Source organism: Accipiter gentilis, chromosome 20 (genome assembly GCF_929443795.1).
Source record: "Accipiter gentilis chromosome 20, bAccGen1.1, whole genome shotgun sequence".
In the NCBI taxonomy this organism is placed as follows: domain Eukaryota; kingdom Metazoa; phylum Chordata; class Aves; order Accipitriformes; family Accipitridae; genus Astur; species Astur gentilis.
In genome coordinates, this window is record NC_064899.1 from 15550247 (window position 1) to 15574775 (window position 24529).

Here is a 24529-nt window from a genome sequence, read left to right on the forward strand (position 1 = left end):
AATTATTTTTCTTAATATATTCATTCCTCCAGAAAGAAAAGAAGATGAACAGTCTTCTCAGTTAATTCATTTAAATATTTTAGCAGTGTATTAAAATACCATGTAATCAAAGCAGTAACCTTTCATTTATGTCGTATGTATATGAGAATATTTCCATTCATATAGTCCATGAAGAAGATAGAAATCTCACTGAGTGAAGCTCAGATCTTCCCCATAGAGGTGCTGATACTCACACACATCCCCTGACTACACACCTGCCATGTGTCTCTTTCCCTGCCAAGACAGTGGTCTGTCTTCCATGCCCCTGCCTTGTGCATGGAACAAGGTGGTGTTTGGTGAGGAAGGGACTTTTCCATACCTTACTGAAGTCTTTGTGTCTTTTTGGTTTTTTCTTTGTTGTCTTCAGTGGGCTTCAGATTACATACTCCTGTAGTTTTGAGTCAACTTCTAGTCAAGTCTGATTACATCTTTAGCCCACCTTACGTGCGGTTTTGAAAGAGGCAGTTGTTTCAGGGCGGGGGGGCATACAAAAGATATATAACTGTGTTCAGTAAATAGTACTCTCTTTCTCAGAGGCTGTCGGGTGAGTAAGGTAGAGCAGTACTTGGGTGAAGGTTCAGTCACATTCATCCACAGGAGTTTGTTTAGCTCTGGCTTCCTCTGGAAACTTGCAGTTAGTGCAGGCTCGCTGGTACCACGACTTGCTGCCAGCTGAACTCATCCAGTCCACCGTGAGGTGAGCACAGCCTGAGTCTCTGCAGTTCAGTCCAGGGCTGTAGGCATTCATCAACATCTTCCCAGAACACAGCACGTTCGCTGCCTCGAAACCTCCATGTTGCAAGAGAGAGAGAAACCTTCTTGGTTGAAAAGCAGGAGTCCTGGTGGGTGGGGGGCAGTTTGAGGCAAAGGGCATTGCTAAGTTTACTACTTCTCCTGTGAAGGACCGCTATCTGATTCAGTTTCCTGGATGATCATTCCTCTGTGGATGAATTGGGACTGCTAGGTGGCGGATTCTGCTCTTGCAAGCCTCTGCCTCATTTAAGGCAGTAGTTGGAAAGCACGAAATAGGTGCCTTTAATAACAGCAGGAAAGGACAGTCTATGCTCTTGAATGCCGCTCTGCCTTCTCTTCCTTCGCGAGCAAAAAAGTTCCTAGCTGAGTGTAAGAACATCTCCTAACTCAAACTTTTTGCATGTGGCTGCTAACTGTGTGCTTTTTGTTGTCTCAGTGCCTGACTTGAGACCATTAGTCAGAAGTGTTGAGTGCTCACAGCTGCAGGTGTAGTAATAGGGAGCTGTACTTTGAACATATTAAACACCGTGTAATGCTTGGTGCTCAGAAACATCAGGTCCCAGGTATCTCAGATTGTGAGCAGCATTAATAGATGCTTTTGATCTTAAAGTCTCTGTGCCCAAGTTCCCAGTCTGCAATACAGGAGACAGCAATACTTCCTCAATTCATGGAGGCATTTGGAAGAAAAAAAAAAGTCCTTAATATTTTTCCGGCGTTTAAATATTGTGGAGCTGACTGCTTCATTGGGAAGCTCATAAAAGAAAGAATGTGTCTTCAGAGCTCTGCTTGAATATTGCTCAGTGTGTAAGGCACTTGGGGTACATGTTCAGCGACGCATGGAAAGCAAACAGGGATCATTAACCATTGCCTCTTCTCTGTGCTGAGCAGAGCAAAGTCTTGTGGAAAGATTAATACTTGTTTGTCTCAATGAAGACAGCATCATAATGTATTTCTAAGATGAGAGCATGTTAGTGTTCCTCAGGCAACCTTAATTCTAGCATTTCAGAATATCTGAATGTTTCATTGAAACACCAAATGTTGTATTAAGGCTCACTTTTGTGAGCCATTTCCTGGTTGTTTTAAATTGAAAACTGAAAAATGGAGATATTCTGTTGTATATCATATTCTTATGAGTCATCAGTGTAATATAATTACAAGTTTTGTAGAGTAATTCTGTGTCTATATACCTCTATAATTATTACACATACAAAATATTAGATATAATTGAGAGTTTATGTGAACATAGTGGGAGAATCATGGGCTTTTTTCAAGCAGCTGTAGAAGTTGGAGTGCTTTATGTGGCAGTCTTTGCCGCCTTTGAATATGTTTTCTGAGGCAAATCCCTCCTCCTTCAAAGGTAAAGCAAGCTGTTCTGTGGTAAATAAAGCTGTTCTGTTTTGTGCTTTGGTCCTTCTGTAAGGGAGTAAACTGTTCTATACAATACATATACCTGGGGAGAGGGTAGTTACGGGTTTATCCTGCAGTCCGTCCTTTCGCAATGAGCATTCCCTTCATTGCTGGCTGTTAGTGGTATAACTCTACTTGCCAGCTGTAACTCCAGTAATACATCAAGAGGTTGTCTGTGGGTTGCTAACATGTTTACATAAGCACATGTACAGCACCAGCTGGACATCATCAGTGTATCAGTAACTTAGTATAACATCATGTAGTGTAACACACACCCTGTGTGTGTCACTCCCCAGCCCTCTATAGGGGAGGTCGGCCAGTGTAGGTGTGCTGTAGACATACTTCATACCAGCAGAACCAAATTCTTGCTGCTGGAATTGTTCTGACACAGGCCTTTTGCTGATGGAAAGGTACATTGTTAAGAAGAATCTCTTCAAGCCTTCCAAATAAAAACAAGTTTTACCAGTTCACTGTGTTGGGGACACATTGCTGTTGTCTAATAAGGTAATATTTTGGTTTTCATTTTAGCAAAGCATATACTTCCCTGGATGCCCATCATGTCTGGGAGAACAGCCTTGCGTGTAAAATGGGACATTTTGCTATTGACACACTTTGCTAGGAAATGTCATTAGAGATACATAGTATAAAAGGGGGATTTAAAAGTGTACATTGAAAGACTACATATAAACTTAATTTTGAATGTATAAAATAGAGGTGATATCTTGCCAAGATAGTAGTCCTGGAGGGAAAAGCTAGTTCTTGTAAGATTCTTTTCCTTTTCTATTGATTTCATTTACTGTAGGGTTGTTTTAGTCATGCTGTTTTGCTAGAAAGAATTGCAGAGCATAATCTGCTTCACTTGTATTTATTTATTGCTTGTGCATCTGTTTCCATAATCTTTTACCTGCCTTGTCAGCTTCATGCCAAGAGTGGGCAAGAAGTGTCTGCAAAATGTACAGCTAAGGTGCTTCCACAAATTATTTCAAGGACTTCAAGCAAAACCTCTCCTTGTGTCTTTTCCCAAGCTTTTCTTGTATAGTTTATATGGGACTTCACAATGTTACATTTCTTCCAACTGCAATAGTGTAGAAGCTGGTAATACTGTATTGTGTGAAACTCCTTCAACCACTTTATGCCACATTGTAATATAATTTATGTCACTTTTTAAGAAATCATTATTTTTCAGAAATAAACACACTGCTGTGAGAAATCAGTAGATTTCTGACAAATCAGGAAGTAGAGAAAAAAAAGAGTCAATTCGAACTTTAAGGAACAATTACTTCCTTTTCAATATTTTTTTTGTCACTTCCTTCATATCGAGATGGTAGGTTAATTTTAAAAATAGTCACTAACTTAAATGTTCTGCTCATAAGCAAGAAGAGCATGGAGGTCTGGCTGTGATGCTGTAGTATTACTGGTGAATAAGATGATTTAAAATAAATTAAATAAACTATAAATTTTAAAAAAGTGGCTACAGGCACTTTGTGCAGTGCAGGAAGAGGGAGATAAGGACAGGAGAATTCTTAAAATGTAAGTTCCATTGTATTTGTGTCATATGAATTCCTAAATCATAAAAGAGGTTACTAGAAATCATGAAACTAATTAAAAGAAATCCGAGAAAGAAATCCAAAAAGGCAAATTAATGTGAGGTGATTACTCTGAGATGAAAGATTTTTGTTCTCTTCCTTGTAATTAAACAGGAATGCTTATTTCATGATAAAAATTGAAGCTGAAATGGGCACGTAGGATCAAATTTATCTAATCTGCTTTACCTGTCTAAAAGTTAAGTGTTTTGTCTGTACATGTCTTATGATAGAGTGTATAATTATTTGGGATTCTCTCTCCCCATTTATAGTAGAGCTGAAGGGACTGGCTTAGACCAGATACCTAGCAATGTGTAGTGGTGAAGTAGCCAACGGCATCCCCCAGAATTATGCTTCTGCTCAACTGTTTTTTGCAGGTATTTCTGCTTCCTCTTGGAAGATTCCCCAAATCCAAAGACAATACATTAATAGCCATCAAGTTGTTAATGACCAGGTACAATTTCAAAACATGAACTGAGCAGGAGGGAGAACTGGTTTGCCTTCAGTGAAGCCCTTCAGTTCCTGCCCCAGAAGAGTGCTGGGCATGGAGGTACCATTCCACAGTGTCCCTGAGCAGGCGTGGGGTTAGGCACAGCTCAGGTCCTTTCCCAGGTGGTGCAGTTCAAAGGGTCGTGGCCGCACAGAAGTCAAGCAGTGCACTACAAGCTAAAGAAACTCATTCGTATGTTCAGGTTTTGCTCCATCTTAGTCTTCCTTGGAACATAGGCATGAGAGAGGGAAACGGAGGAGATTTTAGGCCCAGGCAGAAGAGCAGGTCATGGCTCACTATGCCTTTTCCTGAGGCACAGAATTGAGTTTCCTGAGGTATCCATTAGTGCTAAAGCTGTATACTTTCCCTTTTATGCATGCCTTGTGTACAAAATGTACCAGGAGACTAGTTGAGCATCCATAGGTATATCATAGGTGCAGATAAAGATATTTGCAAGTGGCCAGGTAGACAGATGCCAACTGGAAATGCTATGCTCAGGAGTAATGTAGAGAGAAATGCAAGAGGGTCCTTTTGTGGTGTTGTCTGCAAACCCCACTTGGAAGTGTCTGATCTCATCTGTAGTACTTACTTCCTGTAATTATATAGTTAAAAACATATCCATGTCTTTGAATAGCACGAGACCTATTGACAGAAATTATTTTGCCCAGGAATATGCAATGGTCAGATTTTTTCAGACTGGAGATCAATAAGCAAGCATGGCTTGGGAAGCCAGTCACACTTTGAAGAGCCCTTTGTAAGCAAAAGTGAGAAACACCTTTCAAACTATTTGTCCTGGTTTCAGCTGGGGTAGAGTTAATTTTCTTTCTAGTAGCTGGTATAGTGTTATGTTTTGTATTCAGTATGAGAAGAATGTTGGTAATGCACTGATGTTTTCAGTTATTGCTAAGCAGTGTTTAGACTAAGTCAAGGATTTTTCAGCTTCTCATGCCCAGTCAGCAAGAAGGCTGCAGGGGCACAAGAAGCTGGGAGGGGACACAGCCAGGACAGCTGACCCAAACTGGCCAAAGGGGTATTCCATACCATGGGATGTCATGTCCAATGTATAAACTGGGGGGAGTTGGCCTGGGGGGTGCAGACTGCTGCTTTGAAGCTAACTTGGCATTGGTTGGCGAGTGGTGAGCAATTGCATTGTGCATCACTTGTTTTGTATATTCCAATTCTTTTATTATTACTATTATTGTCATTGTACTGTTGTTGTTGTTATTCTATGATTCAATGATTCTATGATTGTGTTTGAGTATATATGCTGTGCTTCAATATGAAATCTTTTTATAGCTTTACCATCAGAATGCTGAACTACTATTTTGAAATTCAATGTTTTACATTTATTATGTGTCTTACCTAAATCATTCTGGGAAAGGAAGGACTATTATCCCAACCCCAGTTATAAGGCAAGTGATGCCTACATGATCGTGAGGCTTTTCATGAGTTTCTTCCAAAGAATGAGTTTGTGACAGAAGAGTGTAGTTAAATCATTAACCTTATCTGTCTGTTATTTTTATGTATTATAAAGCCAAGGAACCCCAGTCATGAGCCCAAAGCTTCTTTATGGTAGGTGCTGTAGAAACACAAAATGTGGTGTTAGTCCCTGCCTGTAAAAGTTGAATTTACTGTGCAGTGTCAGGCTTTCAGAGTAACCATGAGACTGTGCTGCTATCAGCTGAACAAAGTTTTTAACCTCAATATATACAGGTCTTCAGGCCATTCTGATTTTTGAACAGGAATATCAAACAGATGCTGATAGCATCCTATGCTATGATATATAAACAGCTTCATCTGTATTTTTTGAGGATATCTTAATCTCTTGAAGATTGTATCGCATTGTGATAGTCTTTGTGTTCTTGTTCCTTGCTCTGCCTGTTGTTCTGGAAGAAAAGATGATTTTGTAAGACACTAAACAATCAGCTTTGGTATTGGTGAAATTTTGACAAGAAAGTTGCATCTGGGGACAATGAATACATATGGAGTGAATTTGTCCATCTGTACTTATATATCCCAGAAAAAAGGAGATTCGTAATTGAATTTTTGAACTGTAATGTAGACTTGGTCTTTCTGCCAAGTGGCAGCCCCTCATGTATTTCTTCATAGCTTTTATTTTTCCAAATCTACATGGCCTCAATGTGTAGGAAGATTTACAGTATTAGAAGACCCAAAACCTCAAAATCCAACTTTGCCTGAATGAACAAAACATTACAAAAGGAATTGGAATTTGGTTTTACATACACAGAACAAAAGAGCAATATCGGAGCCCGCAGGCAGAGCCAGGGGAAATAGACCAAACGAGTCAATTCATTTTTTGCTCTGTGACATAAATTAGGACAGAAAATTGCGCTGTCCTCCCTGGAGAATGTCCAGTCTTGAGATATGCAGGGGTAAAGCAAAAAACCTCAAAAACTAAGCAAGCCATTTGTTCAGATATGTAGACTGAAGTACAGAGAAAAAGGAAGACCATATACCATAAAAGTGTTGGTAGTTAATGACTAGTATCTTGTATTGCTCTTGGGAGTTAAGTGGATACTTTATCTTCTACAGTTTGAAAGGTTGAATGTTATTACAGTGTATGGTTATGAACTTTGGAAAAATATCTGAAGTTTAAGGTAAGATTCTGTTTAATGGTGGGTTTGTCATTGATTTTGTTGTGAATGCTTAGGAGGGCTTGTGGGAATGTCAGAAGTTGACACGCGCAAAGATAGGAAGATGGAAAGGGGCAGGGGAGGAGGACTGAGGAATTCATAATTTCAGAAGCAGAAAGATAAAAGAATTGGAAAATAAAAGTATCAGTCTGACATGGGAAAAAATAGGGGAAGTTCTTCCTTTTTGTTGCTTTGGTTCGTTCTTTTCTCTTCTTGCTAATCTAGTTTTCCTGTCCTCTTCTGCTCTGGTCATCCATTTCTCCTGATCAGAAGCATTTTCCTCCCAGCTATTTGGCCTGGTAAAATATTGATAAAATGGTAGAATATATGTTAATTACATATTAGAATAAAGTTGAATCTGGTGGATGGCTTCCCTGGGTAGAAATTTTTTAAAAAGGCTGTTCCTTTAGTATATACCCAGCTATTTTGATTATGGAACAAAAATAAACATACATATTAAAAACTCAATCAAAGCCTTTAAAGTTCTTTTGCTTAGTTTTCAAGTGAAGCAAACAGAACAGATCAGTCTGACCCAGGAGACAAAGCTGTGGTCTCAAAGTGACTATTATTGTTAGAAAATTATTCCACATATGAGATTTAGAAAGATAAGTTCTTCTTCCACAGAATAGGCATAATTGAATGTTTACTGCTTTTCTTGAGTTCTTGAGGAGTGGCTTACTTAGCATGCATAGTCTGAAAGCCAAGTCCTTATTTTAGGAGGTAATTTAAACTGAATTGCACACGGGACCCTGAATGCATCAATTTAACAGAGTTAGAGAATAATATGATGGTTTTGATTTTTGCTTTTGCTGAAGAGAGCAGTTCAGAAGGAAACTTCAGTAAGCTTTTTGGCCTCAGTTGCTTAACATCCCAGCCACCTGACCTTGTACTTTCAGAAGCTCTTCTGTGTTATACACCTTAGTATGTTTTTTCATGTAAAACCTTTGACTCCTGACATATGGGAGTTTAATCTGGAGTAGGAAATAATTTAAAATTGCTTATTTTTAACACAGGTAAACATGGTTTACCTCATTGCTGTGGCCATCATGTAGAATATGCATACCTAGTCTCTTGCGATAAGTAAATGTTTCTTTTGCAGAAGCTGGTTTTCAAAGCCTTGTTCATAAGTTGTCCATTAATCACAAAGAGCTCAAACGTGGGCATAGGTCTTTGTTTCAGGAATTCCTGATGTTTTGTGTCATCACATGTTCATTATGTCTATAACTTACTTTCTATATAGTTAAAGCACTGATTTGTTTTATAAAATGTGATGTGTAGTCTGTCTGTCCTTGAGAATCTGTTCATCCCTCTCCCCACCATTTTAGTTCCTGAATTAACAGCCATGGTTTGGTCCAGGGAAAGCAGGAGATCAAATTCAGGTCTTTGCTTCTGGAACTCATCCCAGGTTTCACGTACACGCACTTTGGGTATATTAATTTGGGGGCATTTTGTGAAGAACACCTTGTATTCAGTCTGTTGTATGCTCCTGACTTTGCCTCAATCCAAGATCAAAATTTAATTTCTTTTGCTTCTCAGTAACTGCTGAGTATAACAATTTGAAGACCCAGTTTAGGCTCTATTGAAAGAAAGATTTATTTATTGGCAGTTTTACAGGAGTAGCAAAAATTGTTAAATAAAAGCCAGCATAGATATAAAAATAAGTGTGACTGAAGTGTATAACAAAAAAGTTTTGTCAACCTGTTCCTAACACTGCATTGCAAAACACCTTAAAAATCTTGTACAGTGCAAAATGTCTTGCCTCACACTCTTTGAGATGGTAAACGTTTCTGTCTGGGTATTTCTGTCGATTCAGTGGGATATAATCCATGAGTTCTGGCAGGTCATTATATATGCCTCAGTGGATAATTACGAAGCTTCCCATCCCGACTGATCAAATTTAGCTTTCATTTAACAATGTTTTTTTGAGAATGGCTTGATTGGTCTACATTTAAGTGTGAACTGATTCATCTGGGCTCAAAGCTTAAAAGAAGGACAGATAGATATGACTTCTCAAGGAAAATAAGGACTCTTGAGCTCCCTTGTAAGACACAGCTGCGATGGTGCAACATTCTGGAGTCAGGTTGGACTGTCTCAGCCCCATGTGGGAAACCAGTCAAACCATTTTATCCTTTCCTTTTCCATCTTTGGCTACCTGACATGCAAAGCTTCCAGCAATTTTCATCTGGTGGGTAGTCAATTTTTTCACATGAGGCAGCAGGACCCTGGCAGCATACAAAACTTTGAGGGCCAGTTGGGGAAGGCTTGTGTGTCAGGAAAGCTTTATCCATTGGGCTGTGTTATTTCAAGCAGTGATGCTATGATTGCCCCACCAGGTCCCTGGAATCTGCCACTTTGGCCAGGTCTTCTCATCAGAATGTCAACTTGGTTTTTGCCACATTTAAAGCTATTCTGTGTTCGTTCTTTCTGTCATGTTGACTCACGTTCACTTGACTTCTTTGCATACTACTTGCCAAAATTCAGTGTATTCATATATACGTGCTGTGAAAAGCTTTGGGTTGCACTCTCACTCAACAGGGTGGTTAACTGCGCATTTAACTTCTAAGCCACCTGGTCATTTCCAGTCAGAAATATGTTTAGAAGAGTGCTTTAGTCTTGCTGAGTTCCCCAAGGTAGTTCTTCAGATGCTTTAAGTCAATGCTACATTAACTTGGAGCTATACAAATAGGAAGTTGGAGAAGAGATCAGAGGCAAAATAACTGAAGATGCAAAGTGCAGTGGAGATTTGCCAGTGCCAATTTGAGGAGGAATTATAATGATCTGAATTCCACCCCCCCCACCCCCCTTTTTTTTTTTTTTTCTGAGTAGAGGGAATGCTTCACTGATATGGCTTTGACTATTGACACTTGAGAAGTTTGAGGTCTGGAGGTTAATTGTACGAGGATCATCCAAAAGTTCTGCAACTAGGTGTTTATTCATATCTCAGATGACAGTGCTCTGAGCTGCTAAGCAGATAGCTGGGTAAAGAACTTTTTGTCTGCTAGATAGTGCAAAAACCTGTGATGTGTCCCAGTCCTCCTAAAACAAAAATAAACAAACACAAAAATTTCTGATGTAAAATCAAAACATTCCTTGCAGAATAAAAGTGCATAGCAAATCAATTAGTTATAAAGTCTGAGTAAAAAGAGTTACAACAAAAACCATTCTTACATCAAAATATTAAAAAAGCACAAATCTTAAATGTAAAGCTCTGCTTATCAGAATATATACCCATACTGCTCATCTTCTGTTATATCCTTTTTTTCCCCCGTCCAATCTACTAGTAATCATCACTAATGTGGGGAGGGAGGGTCATCAACCCCATCATGTATACTTAGATGAGCATCAGTGAGTTAATTAACACTGATGATTAAGCAGTGGCCATTCGGAACCCTCATAGATACTGCTCCAGGTGCTCTACTTTACCTCTGGAGAAGAGGGTGGACTGTGTTTATCAGTCTACAAAAGTACCCATACGTATGTGAAAGTCTGGCACTTTTGAAATGAATAGGAGTTTTGTCACCGAGTCAGGAATTGATGATCTAAGAAAGACAAGCTGGAAATTTAGGCAAGCAACATCATTGCAATGAATTATCTTCCCTTCTTCATAGCCATAAAAATATAATTACTTTAAAATACTGGAGTACGGAGAGTAATAGTACTTTCAGCTTGGAAGAGAAACAGTTTGTGGCTTACATTTAAGCTCAAAATCTCCCAAACACAAATTTCAATACATTCTGTGTAGTCACTGTCCTTTCTCTAAAAATAACTCAGTCCACAGTAACAAATAACGCAGTTCTTCATGTAATGTAGCATGGATTGTAAGTTTCCTAGGTTGACTTAGCTCAAAGTCTGTTGGTTGGTCTAAGCAAACTAGTTTGAGCAGCTCTGCCATGAGGTACCTTTTGAGTTCACCCTCAGTCCTCTGTTTCTCAGGACTTCCACAATTCAGTTGATAAACTACTTTCAGAGGTCAGAAAGTGCAAAATCTTGCCTATGAGCACACGAGAAGGGACAAGGCAGAATATCCAGTCTCCTCTGGGAAGTACTCTTGTGAAGTTGACCAAATTCCTGTGGCAGTGCAATACTGCTGAGGTTGCAGATGAGGCACAGAGGGGTTCTTTTAAGGACTTGGTATTCCAGGGAAATAGGCAGGCTCAAATTAATTAAAAGAATCAAAGTGATGACTGTGTCTCTTTTCCCAAGCTTGTTATGCCTGCCTGTATTTAAACGGGACTCTGGACTGTTCGTCTCAGCATGGAATGTGACAGCATACCTCAGGATGTCATCAGCCCCCAAATAACCAGAGCTGTCTCCTTTCTGGTAGCAGAGACAGGGGTCAGAAAGTAGACTTCTGCCTCCAGCCTCCTGCGTGATGGTGAGGAAGTTGCTGAGTTCAAAGTTCCCAGAAAATTAGAGTTTAAATTAATACTGGGGGAGGCAGGTATGGCCTTGGTCTAGCTGGATAGCTGTGAGATGTACAGTGATATTATATGACTCAGCAGCACAGTGCCAGTGCTGATGGTGAAGAGTCAAGACTGTCACACATCATTTCAGCATAAGTGTGTTTATTTAGGTATTTGTTTAAGTTTTAAAAAGCTTTGAGCCTTTTCCAGAGTTGCTGGGCTCAGCTTATTTTAAAACCAGTAGGATGATGGCTAAACATGGAGTTGGTTCTTGGTGTCGAAAAAATCCCTGTTTAATGACGCAGTGCTCCTGCCCTGTAAATGAAGGAAGGTATGAATATTTACTTTCCTGACAGAAATGTTGTGTCATTAAAATCTGTACAGCTCTTCTGTATTAAATATTCTTGTCTTTTTATATTTAGTGCTGTATGAAAGAGGCTTGTGTATGTGGGAGCAGTGGCTTTTCCCAGGGAGAGCAGCCCAGGAGTTCCCTGGTTGGAGGCGTGATGCTGATGTGACAGCATCTCACATCCCATTGCTCTGTTTCTGCCAGATGCCTCAAAAGAGGCAATTTTGATCCTCTCAAATGTTCGTAGTGATGTTAATGCTGCATAGGCTTGGCCTGATCTGTCAGCCCAAGTAAAATATTCTGAACAGGAAATTCATGTTTACATGTCTTATAAAACACAACCGAGTCAGGTGTGGAAGTGCTCAGCTCTAAAGATAGTAAAGGGAAGTGCTGTATAGCTTTATGCAGCATTTCTCAAAGTCTGTCTGAAACTTTGGACACAAATTGCCAAGGGTGTGGCTTTATTTTATTATCACTTTTGGTTCCTGGACTCTGTGATGTGCCCAGTCTTGCTGCAGTCTTTGATGGAAGTAGGATCTGTCCTGTAGTCTTTAAATCTTTCATTTGGCCGTTACTTATAGGCTTTTCTGTCTTGCCACTTCACTTTTTTTTTTTTTTTTTTTCCCTTGGTAAATAGATGAACATTTTATCAGCAATTTTTCATGTTGTGAACTTAAGCTCTTGAATTTTTATCTTGTTTATTTGTTTATTGCAGCTGGTGCTCAGGATAAAATTGGCTGGGCATTTGGCTTGGGTTTGGAGAGGCTGGCCATGATCCTGTACAATATCCCTGACATCCGACTGTTCTGGAGTGAAGATGAACGCTTCTTGAAACAGTTTATTGTGCCTCACATTTGGCAAAAAATAAAATTCCAGGTAAAATAATATATAAATGATAACAATTTTCTGTCAGTAAGAAGTGTGTATAGCCCTAGAGAATATCACATAATTAAAATTCTGTGCCATTAACAGAGTAGGTTTTAAAGCAACAGCTTTACAGCTATCATGATTCTCTGATATACCGCAATAAAATCTAGCTTTTGATGATAACTTTTTTCAACCAGATAATGTTGTGAATTGCTGCTGATGCCCAGTGAATATTTCTGTTCTGAGTAATACTTAAGCATATTATATTTAACTTCTAAATTTGTCCAGAATAGGGATCGATTTAGGGCTGCATCTGGTTTTGGTGTGTTCTTGTATTGTGTCTATAGTTCTGTTTCATTATAAAATTGTGTTTTATGCTGAGCATTCAAATATCATAACACATTCCCGATTTTTCCCATTGTTTTCACTCTATATTGCTTGAAGTAAATGTGAGTTGCATTGTTAAACTTTGGCAAAATGCTTCGTGAATGTGCCTCACCACCTTCAATATGTCAGCTCTTTCCTCCAGGTGATAGTGGGTGGAGAGCGCAGGCTCAGCTTGTTTTACTCTTGTAACTCCTCTACTGAGGTGATTTTCCTAGTTAGCAACCTTGTTTTACTTTTTGTAGTTGCAAAGTAATCAAGCATAACTAGATTGAGTGGAAATGCTACTTCCGTGACATTCTTCAGCATGAGCACGGGAAGGTACAGGTCAGGTGGTATCACCAGCCTTTGGGGGAGTTGAGCTAACATAGCTGTGTAGATGCTTGATGAAGTCTGAAGTGCTAAAGCAGCAAAACATTTTTGCTGCTGCCTTTTACCATTTTACTTGCTTTGTGAGCAGCTTGATTATGTTTTTTTTTTAAGAATTGAAAATATAAAAAGGGAAATCAACAGTGATAATGCTTAGATGATATTTGAGCAGTCTCCACATCAAATCAGTAGCGGCATCCATTTTTTAATTCATGGCAATACTGGCATATCTTCTGTGGTAAAGCCGAAAAGTCAAAATAGTGTTTGGATAGGTTTGGGGGGTGGGTTGGGTTTTTTGGTTAGGGCTTGTTTGTTTGTTTGTTTGGGTTTTTGTTTTGGGGTTTTTTTGGTGGTATGGGTGTTAGGGTATTCAGATTGTAGTTACCACTTACAGAAAGAAGATCAGTTTTTGCCACTGTTTCTGAAGGTAGGTCTGCTTTGTAGGTTTCCCTAATCTCCTACAGAATGTTGTTCTTTTCAATAAGGAGTGCTCAAGTCTCCTTTTCAGCCCATATCTTTCTGATTGGCTTTGGTCCTGAAGAGCACAGGTTGTGGCTTGGTTTATAGATTGCAATCTGATCCCTGATGGAACTAAGATGAGATTTCTTGCTTGCTTTAAAATTGTGGATCCAAGGTTCAAACTGATATTAGCAGTAAATTGGGTTTTTGAGGAAAGGCCCAGATTGTCAGAATGATATGGTCTGATTTTGAAGGTGAGCCAAAGAGAGGGCTGGGTGTCTAGCTTCTCCAAGTTATGTATCATTGTCATGTACAGCTTCAGATAAAGTCAGATGTAGTGAATGAATCTGAAGATGACAGAGGCATAGGTTACTGTGGGTAGACTCAGAGGAAAGGACAGGATTTCTAGGAATCTAAAAGTGAAAGAAATTGGTGGGGTTTTTTTGTTTTGTTTTGTTTTTTTAAATTGGTGCTATTTGGTAACCTTAGCTGAGTAGGAGTCACTAGGAGCACATAGTTTTGCACTGTTTTGCTGGGTAATTGTCGGTGTCATCAATAGGAGAGTGGTGACAAGGACTTAGTAGGTCTTTAAGCATTTCTTCTTGCTGAGCAGCATTGGTTTCGGCTGGCATTGGTTCAACTTGGAACAAGGAGAAAAGTTCTACAACCCAGAACTGATGTTGTAGAGAGAGTCGTGAATTTGAGGCTTGCTGGTGAAATACATTTTGAAGTAATAACATGAATCAGGAGGTATGATGCAATAGGTGGGAGACTTCAAGGAAGAGAACTTGTCAGCTGCCACTGTGCTCTAACTTGGACCAAAGGGAAAGACTGGAGTAATATTACCAGGCCATTACTTACTGCTTTATCACATTAATGTGCTGGCAGTTGTTATATCCCAACAAATAGGATAATGAAGAGTATACAGATTGGGAGAATGAGGCGTATGGGAGAAGGACAGCAGACGTAGAAAGATGGATTATTTTCAATCTTTTCTTTCTTTCTTCTAAAGAAGGGATATGGGCAATGTTTTAGGAACAGATTTTTGATGTGGTATCAAGTGCTTCTTAGGAACCTTTTTTCTTTTTTTTTTTTTTTTTCATTTTTTACTTTTTTTTTCCTTTTTCCCTTTCCTTTCCCTTTTAACACAAACATATACACACACCACTTGGATGTCCCATCTTCAGTTTTGGTAGAATAATTCTCTCTAACTCTTAGTTTATATTTTTAAACTCTGTCTCTGAATATAAGAGACTAGAGGCAAGCTTGTTTTTTTGTTTAAAAGGAAGTCTGTATCCACCTTTCATCTAGTATCTTACATTGAGCTTTTTCAAGCTCAATACTGTACATCTAGTACATACTGGCATTGCTTTTTAAAGGGTTAATAACCCTTTGAATGAGAATATTGTGAAATAATCTTTGCTGCTACCATAAGATCTTGGGTGATGGGAGTTAATAAGCCAGTTTTTCTTCCTTTCTTTCTGTTCTGTGTTATTTTTCAGGTATGCTGTAAAACCAAGTTAGCAGACTCTCTGTACCTGTCTACTTGCTAAAAAGTCATAATTAATGAATCACATGGTTTATTCATATCATATTTGAAAGAAAACTTTTAGCCCGTCTTCCAGTGTTGATGTAAGAAATCTCAATGGATATTAAAAAAAAGTGTCAGATTTTCTGCATGCAAGGCCATGCAGTACTTTTCAGCCTGACTGAACTGAACCAAGACAGATCAGGTGTTCTGAGAGCCTTTCATTACACAAATTGAATCCTGCAGCCTCAGAAGGCCTGCGTAAATGTCCATCCTTTATGTGCTTAACTGAGACAGACCTCTCAACCTTTGGATACTCCCCCCATCCTTTCTTATAATCTGAATATTAGCCACCAACATAAATATTTTTCTTTCTGTTCATTAAAATGTTCTTCAAATACTTGAAGTCCACACTACATAGCCGTAACCTTTAATAATAGCTAGGCTAAATATACTCTTGTTCAAAAATGGAATTTAATTGAAGCATTTTCTTGGGACTTAAAGTATATGTTTTGTGCCTTTTAACAGCCTGAATGTGTCAGACTTTTCCCTGTGTCATCAGTTGCTCAATATATGCATACAGGCTTCAAAAAGCTGGTGGGAAAAGCTGACAGAGCTTGTACCATTGTGGCCACTCAGCACAACAGTGTAGAGTGCTGCTCCCCACAGATCAGATTATTGCATTGATTTGGATTACCAAATCACTCAAGCTATAATTTGACACAAGTCACAGCAGTGTGGGGCACCAGAGGCTGGTACCTTGCCTTCTATCACTTGTGTAGGGCTTCTTCCTAGGCTGTGAAATGAAAGGCTGAGGACAGACAGGGCAGGGAGGACAGACAGGGCAGGGAGGACAGACAGGGCAGGAAGGACTAAGCACCTGCAGGGCGTAATGTAATGACACAAATGGCTTGGATCTGATCTCCTATGCTGTGTTACGACTGTGTTTGTCAGGGCTCTGAGCATAGTTGCATGTAATCGCTTTCTAGTTCATGCTGAGCCAGCATTCTTACAAAAAAAAAGATGTGTCCATGGGCTGACAACTCTCAAGAACAGGTACAAAAATGAAATGACATTTAGGGAAGGAAGGCACTCGCAGTTCAGATGAAGTGTGGTGTGCCTAGAGGTGTTGATTAAGATGAATGGGCTCTGGCAGCAGGACGGTTCCTGGAAACTCCATCATTTCACTGCCATGGTGAGCAAGCAACATGTCATGTCAATTGACTCCTGATGCATTCTGTCCTCACAAAGACACTTTCATTTGATGCTGCTGGTGGCTGTGGCTGCTGTTGTTTTAAATAATTATTTATTTCGATTGCAGATGAGTCTTGTAGCCCAGACTGAGGTCAAGCAGAAGCATGTTTATGCTGTTTCAAGGGAAGCACTGGTACAGAGGGAATCTGATCCAGATTCTGCAGGTCTGCACCTACTGCAGACTCCCTTTGTGAGATTATGGGAGTTGCTCTCTTCTTCTTTTCCTCATTTCTCCAATATCTGTGGTTTTCTGCAGTATCTGCAATAAGGCTAGCACCATCTACTTTTTACCACCCCCTTTCATCATCTCCAGGGGCTGTTCCTTCCTTGTATCTGCTGGCACATGCAGTCTCTCCAAACTCAGTTCTTTCATAATAACCTGTTAGCTTCAATACTCAAAATAATAGACTTTCTAACCAGGATCATTCTGATAGCACCAGGATAGACAAAGCTCCTAGAGCAGCTCTGCTGGGAGACCTAAGGGGCTAGTAACCTTTGGCAGTGGATTGAGAAGAGCTGTCAAGTAGCTTGAATTCACACTGTTCACCTCCGGCACAGCTGTAGCCAGAATGGTATATGTGGCCCTAACGTAAGGGACTGTCTCAGCTTTGAAAAGTGAACAGTCAAGGTTAGTAGAGATGAGAAGAAGTGTATCTTCAGAAAGAAGAAGTTGTGTGGAAAGAAGTGATTCCTTATATGGGAAAGGAAATCAAAGTGGGCTCATTTTTATCCTATGCAAGATAGATAGTAAAGGCTGGACCTCACTCTCTCCCATTTGCCTTTGCTCATTGTGTCATAGGAATTAAACCCCTATTCTAAGAACAAAGGATTTATCCAGTAGTCCAGTTTGCACTATTTGCTATGTATGTTAGCCCTCTTGCTCACACAGTACAACTTTTTTACCTTACTGTGCACTTTTCAGTTTTCTGAAACAGTCATCATCCCTGTGCACATACCTGATTGTTGCTGGGAGACATATAGCTTGTCCTGAAGCTTTAGAAGATGCTGAAAATAAAAGTCACTGGCAGGTCCAAGGGGAAACTTTTGCAAATTAAACCATCTTAGTCTATATCCTTTATTCCATGCTTGAGAAGGAGAGCATCTAATGTATAAGCCAGCCATTTCAACCAGTTTGATCTTATTACATTCACTGCACAGGGTGGGTCTGTCTGATACATCATTAGTATGCTACTACATATAATTTATATTTATCTTCCTAGTCTGTAATTATCTTTATTTTCCAATTAAAAAAAAAATAGATTCACTGGCTGCTACATTTTCAGATATTTTTCATCAAGATTAGGTAACTCCATGCTTAAATCGTTATTCATTTATTATGTTTACTTTCTAATAGTGCATCTATTAAAGGCAAATACGCAACCATTACTATGTAAATTTAACTTGGATGTCTGAACAAATGAGGTACAGCCTCAACTGTGATTTATTGTCTAATTAGTTTTACTGTAATTGAAGATATATAATGTGTGTATATGCATGTGGAGGTACAACAGAGAATAGATGATGGTGTAGCATAAACATTTTATTGGCATGACTTTGGGAAGGTTGAGTTTCTTATGAGTGACTTAGGTAGATCATCTTAAATGAACATCAATAAAACCTTTACAGTGCTGTATATCATCTCAGGTTTGTCTGTATACTTTGCAGAACATTGTGAAACTCCTTTTTTTTAGTGTTGGGTAGCCATGGAAGGAAGGCAAAAATACCTTCTTTATTGTGGAGATGCTGCACTGAGCTGCACAATTGGATTAGAAATCACTAGATCATCAAGTCTTGTCTCATCAGGATGTTATAGCTCATATCGTTTGTAGCCATTGCTGGTATTGAAGCTCTAGGAACCTGAGCCCTATGGCCCCAGTCAGGCAAAGTACTGAAGTACATGCTGAGCTTTAAACTTGCAAGTAGTCCCATTTAAATCAATGGAATAGTTCCTGTGCTCAGTCAAACATAGCCTACATGCCTAAAGAGTCTCAGCTCAGACATCTCCGTACTTTCTGGGATCCAACTGAGAGTGATCAGCACCTTGCAGGGCTGAAGCAGAGGAAACTTTCAAAATGGCTGTTACAAGCAGTAAGAGTTTAATCTGGCAAACCACAAACTTCATTTGCAAAATCTTTGATCCAAGCCCGTTTTACTAATCAACACTTGGGTAAAGAAAGTCAACAAGCAAGCATCTGGAGAATAAACAGGGCATGAATTCCCATTCTTGGCTAAAGACAATTAGCTGAAAACACAGGAAGAAGAAAATAGGGGCTTAGAAATAAGGAGAGAGAGAGAGTGGATGGACAGTCACATGGGACTGAATACAACAAAAACCAAACCACTGAGATAAGACAAAGTAAGAGGAAGGTAGAAGAGAGAAGGATGAACTTAGGGCATTGGGGGCAATATGAAAAAGTCTGGGAGCAAACAGAGAAAGTTTAAACAAGATGGGGAGGCAGGGCAGGAAGAGGTGAAAGAGACAGAAAAGGAGAGTAGGTTTAAGGCAAAAAACCTGTTGAGACTGATGCAAAAGTCTTTTCCTAAATCAATCAGAACGTCTTCCCAGACTTTGTACTGTACACATCTACTCTTGATCTCCTCTTGAAAAATAAAGAAGTATGAGTGACCACCAAAATTATGACTACAAGCCATCAAAGCAATTCTGTACTTTAAAGTGTTATCAGCAGTCTTGGGGGGGGTCTGGGGGGTGGTTTTGAAAACAAGGAATGTGTGGTCTGAGAGTAACAATTGAAACATTTATAGCAGCTCTCCAAAACTCAGGTATAACTCATAACCAGGAGAGAAGTAATGAAAACTGGTATGTCTAGTGCTCTCCTATCCTAATTTAATTTTGTGTACTTTTAAGTCCAAGTCTAAAAAATAAGCAGTTTACATACCAGTGAGCTGCAGATGAGTAATATAGTGGCTTTTCCATCATATGATACAGTAAACAGATTCTCAGACACACATGCAATTTCACTGGAGCACAAGTGGACCTGTGTGCTCAGCCTTTCAAGGTAACGAATTTTCCAAACATATTCAGTGCTCGCTTTCTCTGGCTATTCTTAGCTTTTTATTTCCCCAAGCAAAACCTGAGTGAGGATACTTACCACAGCTACTGGTCCTGTAGACTGTCTCTTGTTTAAAAGAGAGGTTGTGTCTGACACTGTACAGAAGTGCAGATATGGGAAAGTGTTGAAGACTGTTACCTGTATTAGTTCAGTGTGCTAGGAACAGCAATATGGAATCAAAGGAGTACCCTGTCTTACTTTCCCACCACATCTTTACATTGGCTTTCATTCATCTTCATAGTCTTAGGTTCTAAGGCTAATTTGGGTTGGAAGGGACCTCAGGAGTTCTCTAGGCGCACCTCCTCCTCAAAGTAGGGTCAGCTCTGAGGTCAGGCCAGGTTGCTCAGGTCATTATCCAGCTGGATCTTGAAAACCTCTGAAGATGGAAACTGCACAATCTTTTGGGGCAACCTATTCCACTGCTTGACTGTCCTAATTGTGAAAAATATATCCATTCTGAAATTCTCTTGTTTTGACTTATAGCCATTGCCTCTCATTCTCCCACCATGCATGGGAGTGAAAAGCCTGGGTCTATCCTATTGGTGACCTCCTTATATGTACTTGCAGGTTGCTGTTAGGTTCCCCTGAAGCTGTCTCTTCTCCAGGATGAACAAACCCAGCTCCTTCAGCTTTTTCTCACAGGGCAAGTGTTTCAGCCCCCTGTTCTTCCTGGTGGTCTATTGCTGAAATTGCTCCAGTTTGTCAATGTCTTTCCCTTACTGGGGGGGCCAAAACTGGATGCAGTACTCTAGATGCAGTCTAAGAAGTACTGAGTAAAGAGGGGTAATCACTCCTCTCAGTCTGCTGGCTGTGTTCCTGTTGATACAGCCCAGGATGCGCTTGGCTGCCTTTGCTGCCGGGGCACACTCATGCCCAGTCACTGTCCACCAGGAGCCCCCAGTTCCTTCTCAGCAGAGCTGAGTTCTTCTCTTTGCATGTTTTCTTGTTATCCCTTCTGTGGCTTATTAAGGAGATGTTGCTTTTCTTCACTGTCGAGCCTCTTCATAGCCTGTTCTCATCTAGCAGCTCTTAGTCCTTATGCCTGCATCAAACTGGACAGTGATTTCAACATTTCTTCCCACTTGTTAAATGCCCATGTGAGCATTTTGGGTTTTCTCTGATATTGCTTCTCACACTGGAGAGGAGCTGTCTGTGATATCCACTTTCCTCTTTTCTTTCAAACCTCTCCTTCACAAACTCCCAATTTCTTGCAATGCCCACCAAAACAGCTGGCAGCAGATGTCTGAGGTGGTGAGGAGCTGAGGCTAGTCTGACATTTTTGAATTTCATTTCATGGTTCCACTGGGGTCTACCTCCCAGCCTTCATCTGCTTCTTGTCATTTGTCATACAGTTAACACATCAGCTTTGAGGGGCAGGAATCATCACTGGACTCCACATTTTGATTCTGGATTTGTGAAACACTTACTGTGCCAGAACCCAGGCCCATGACTAAGGCTGCATTGAGATGATATTACTGAAACTCTTAGTAAAAATAACCACTGATAGGGGATGTGATTCCCCACAATGCAGCTGCTACCCTTTGAGCTAATACTGATGATGCAGGTTTTCACGCATACCCTGTTTTGATCCCTCCACCTACCCACTGCAATCTAGTCTTACTGATAGCCTCCCACTGAACCTGGACAAATCAGCAATAGATTAATTCCTTTCTGCTTGTAATTGGAAAAATGTCAATAGACCTTTGTGTTTAGATTAGTTAGTGATATTTATCCTACATAATATTTCCGTCTGTTGTCTGCTGGAGCACCAAAGGGCAAAGCAAATCCATGTCATCCATCTAGCAGCCACCTTGATAAGTCAGATGTACAGAGAAGCCTATGATATTCATTAGCAAAAACATAGCTCTTTTCCTCTCCTTCATCTATGTTCCTTGAAAATACTTTAAGTAATTCTAGGTTGTTTTCACAGCCTTAGAACATTTGAAAACTCTCATGTTCACCTCCATTAAGTTGTCAAATGCCAATAGCAGATTTGGTCATGCTGGTGGTGGCTTGAAGCAAAATAGCTGGTTTGAGCTGTTCTTTCTGGATGTTACAAGTTTTCTGCTTTGTACACAACTGTCCCAGCTGGAATTTGTTTAGAGTGGGTGGAATATGTGTGTATATGTGTGTATATATATATATATGTACAAAGAGCAAAATATTTCATCCTTACTTTCAATTTTCTATGCTAACACACAGTTAAATCATCACTACAGCTTTTATTACGTGGCAGGTAATTCTAAAACCTGCCACTAATTAATGGATGTAATAACGTGTTTCCTCAAATGCTCAGCTATGTGGGAGGTCCAGGGCTTTACTAACAAACCTAGGGAGTGCCACGGGGGTTTTTGGAAGCTTGCAGTATGAAATACCAGTGTCTCCACCTGGAAGATGTCTTCCCTTTTGACTGCAGGTCCAGTCAGAGACAGCAGTTGAAACTTCTCTCTGTTTAAAGCATTTTGGTGGTTTTGTGACTGCTCTTTACCACTTATTCCCAGAACCTTCGTTCTCACACTACCAGGATGAGAAGCATAATTTTTTGTTCTTTCCCATGTACTGTTCTGCTCTGCTGTTCCAGTTGTACCACAGCAGCTACTTCGGTGGCTACACTGTGAGGTGGATGAGGGACCCTTTTTCCCGTGCGATTCCTTAAAGCTCTGTCAGTTCCCTGATCCACTTCTCAGTGTTGCCCCATGTCTGCCGCACAACTGAGGAGACAGCACTTTCTTTTTGGAGGCAGAATAAAACCAGAAGTGACTGGGGAAAGATGGGAGGGAAAAAACCTGTAAGGTGGCTTTGCCACTGGATAGTGTGCCACAGCACTGTGGCCTGCATGCATGAGCAGCGCAAGGGAAAGGTCATGGATCAGTGAGGGAAGTGAGCAGCCTGGGTCAAAAGAGGAGTCTTTCCTAGACTGGGAGTCTTCTACCTTTTCCTTCATGTACCTCGGGCATCCAGAACCTCAGTCCTGGAGGAAAGAAGGAAGTAATTGAAAGAAAAGTCAAGGACTAGAGAAGAAAGGACAGCGTAACTTCAATGAAGACATACAGCTGTTCTTGTTTAAAGTTTTTTGTCACTTAAATTCCAATAGTGGCATCCCAAGTGAAAAACAGCTGTGCAATGTTCACGAGACCCAAAAGCCACTGAGTCTGTAGATGTGTCCCATGGATTTCAAATTGGGCTCTCCATATCTTCCCAAACAGGTGTTTGCCATTGTCCTTCCATGCAATAAATGTAAAAATACTTTCACATAGAAAAAGGAACGTTATCTGTTCAAAAACAAATGAAAGAGTCAAGATCACTTTTCCCCCCCACACACACTCTCTGTAGTCTGGAAAGTTGGAACGAAATGGCAGAAACCCAGCCTCTAAGAAGCCTTCAGGAGTGATAACATTCACAGCGTATCCCATGAAAGGCTTTAGCACAAGTGAAAGAAAAAAACTAGTGCCTGAAGAATGTCCATCTGAGGTGTGGCTGAATTTAGAGCATGTTGTTAGTTTAGAGGATGATGGGTAAATACATAGAGAATGTGGTATACCCAGCAGGCATGTCATCAATACAAGTGAAAGAGATACCCTGCAACTGGGAACAGACCACCAAGGACTTCCTTCCAATTTGTTTTTAAACAAAAAGGAGCAACTGCAGCCTTGACTGAATTTTGACTTCACCCCAGCATGATGTAAATAAAAAATTAATTTCCAGTTACGAATGCTGCTGCAATGTACAGTTATTGTCAGTAGAATAATTTTGCTGGTGATGTCTTTTTTTTTTTGGTAGGCAAAAGCCAATGCAACCCAGTCAAAGTATACCCGATACTATTTATATGATTACTTAGCAAAAAGTCTAATAAACTTCAAAAAGCATGTGTTACTGTGGTTTGCTCTGATCTCTAAACCTCATATATTCGCAGTTTGACTGGTTGAGGCTCTTTAAAACAAATAGCTCACAAATGAGTAATTCTGCTGCTGAATATATCAACTGATCTTTATTGCATCCCAAATGATGAAGTATAATGGTTATACAAAATGCTTAAATAAGCCATGGAGCAATTTCCAGCAGTGATATATATGCTGAAACCCACATTAAATTAATATTAGGTGAAGGAGTAAACCTGGAAATCTAAAATAACAATAGATTTCATATTGGTTATGTGAAGCTATGAGAACCAGCTGCTGGTTTTGGCGGGAATCCACAGATGTTCAGAGCTTTCAGTCTTACTGTCCACAAAAGTATGTAGCTAGTAAGGAGGATAACCCTTACACTTTTGCCAATATTTTTCCAATATTGGTTTAACTACAGTGTGGTGAATAGAATTCTGGCTAGGAAGATGGCACAGTAACTATCTTGACTTTAGTCTTTGGCCTTGACCTGAGTAGTGACTCAAATTTCCCTACTCAAGAATTCTGGTTTCCATGCTGTTTACAACTGTAGTTGTCTTGTACCTGCTGCCTCAGCATGTCTTCTCCAATACTGTCCTCGGGCAGAAAGTTCTTCAGGACAGGAGCTATCATTTTGTGTTCCATCTCCCTAATGGGGCCCTGGTTTCTGACTGGCAGTCCTAGGTAATTACCACAATCTGAATATCTGCATGCCTACAGCAGGGTTAAATGCGTCTTTTGAGTGTACGTTATACATTTGATGTTAAGAATATCGCCTGTTTAAAATGTGCCTAAGCACTTACAATATGCAAGTGTGTGTCTTCAGAGATACAGGTATGTATTGGTATGCATACACAACCACAGAAATATAAATGGGGGGTGAGGGGGTGGGGGGAAATCTTGAAACCAGCAGGAAATACACTTTAATTCTTTTTACCAGTTTTGGATAAAAGGATGGGTTTTGTCATAGGTGAGTTTACTTGATAGCTGTTTTAACATTTGTGCTGATGTTTTACATGCAAAAGATAAATCTTGTAA

At 39.9% G+C, this 24529-nt stretch overlaps 1 protein-coding gene across 7 annotated transcripts in view; it reads left to right on the forward strand.

Moving 5' to 3' along the window:
• FARS2 (phenylalanyl-tRNA synthetase 2, mitochondrial) overlaps positions 1–24529 on the forward strand; it is a 248615-nt gene that overhangs the window by 132999 nt on the left and 91087 nt on the right. For all 7 annotated transcript variants that reach the window (XM_049823810.1, XM_049823813.1, XM_049823811.1 and 4 more), the window contains one exon: positions 12394–12554. In XM_049823810.1, coding sequence (XP_049679767.1) covers positions 12394–12554 — 161 coding nt within the window. The remainder of the gene's footprint in view (positions 1–12393; positions 12555–24529) is intronic.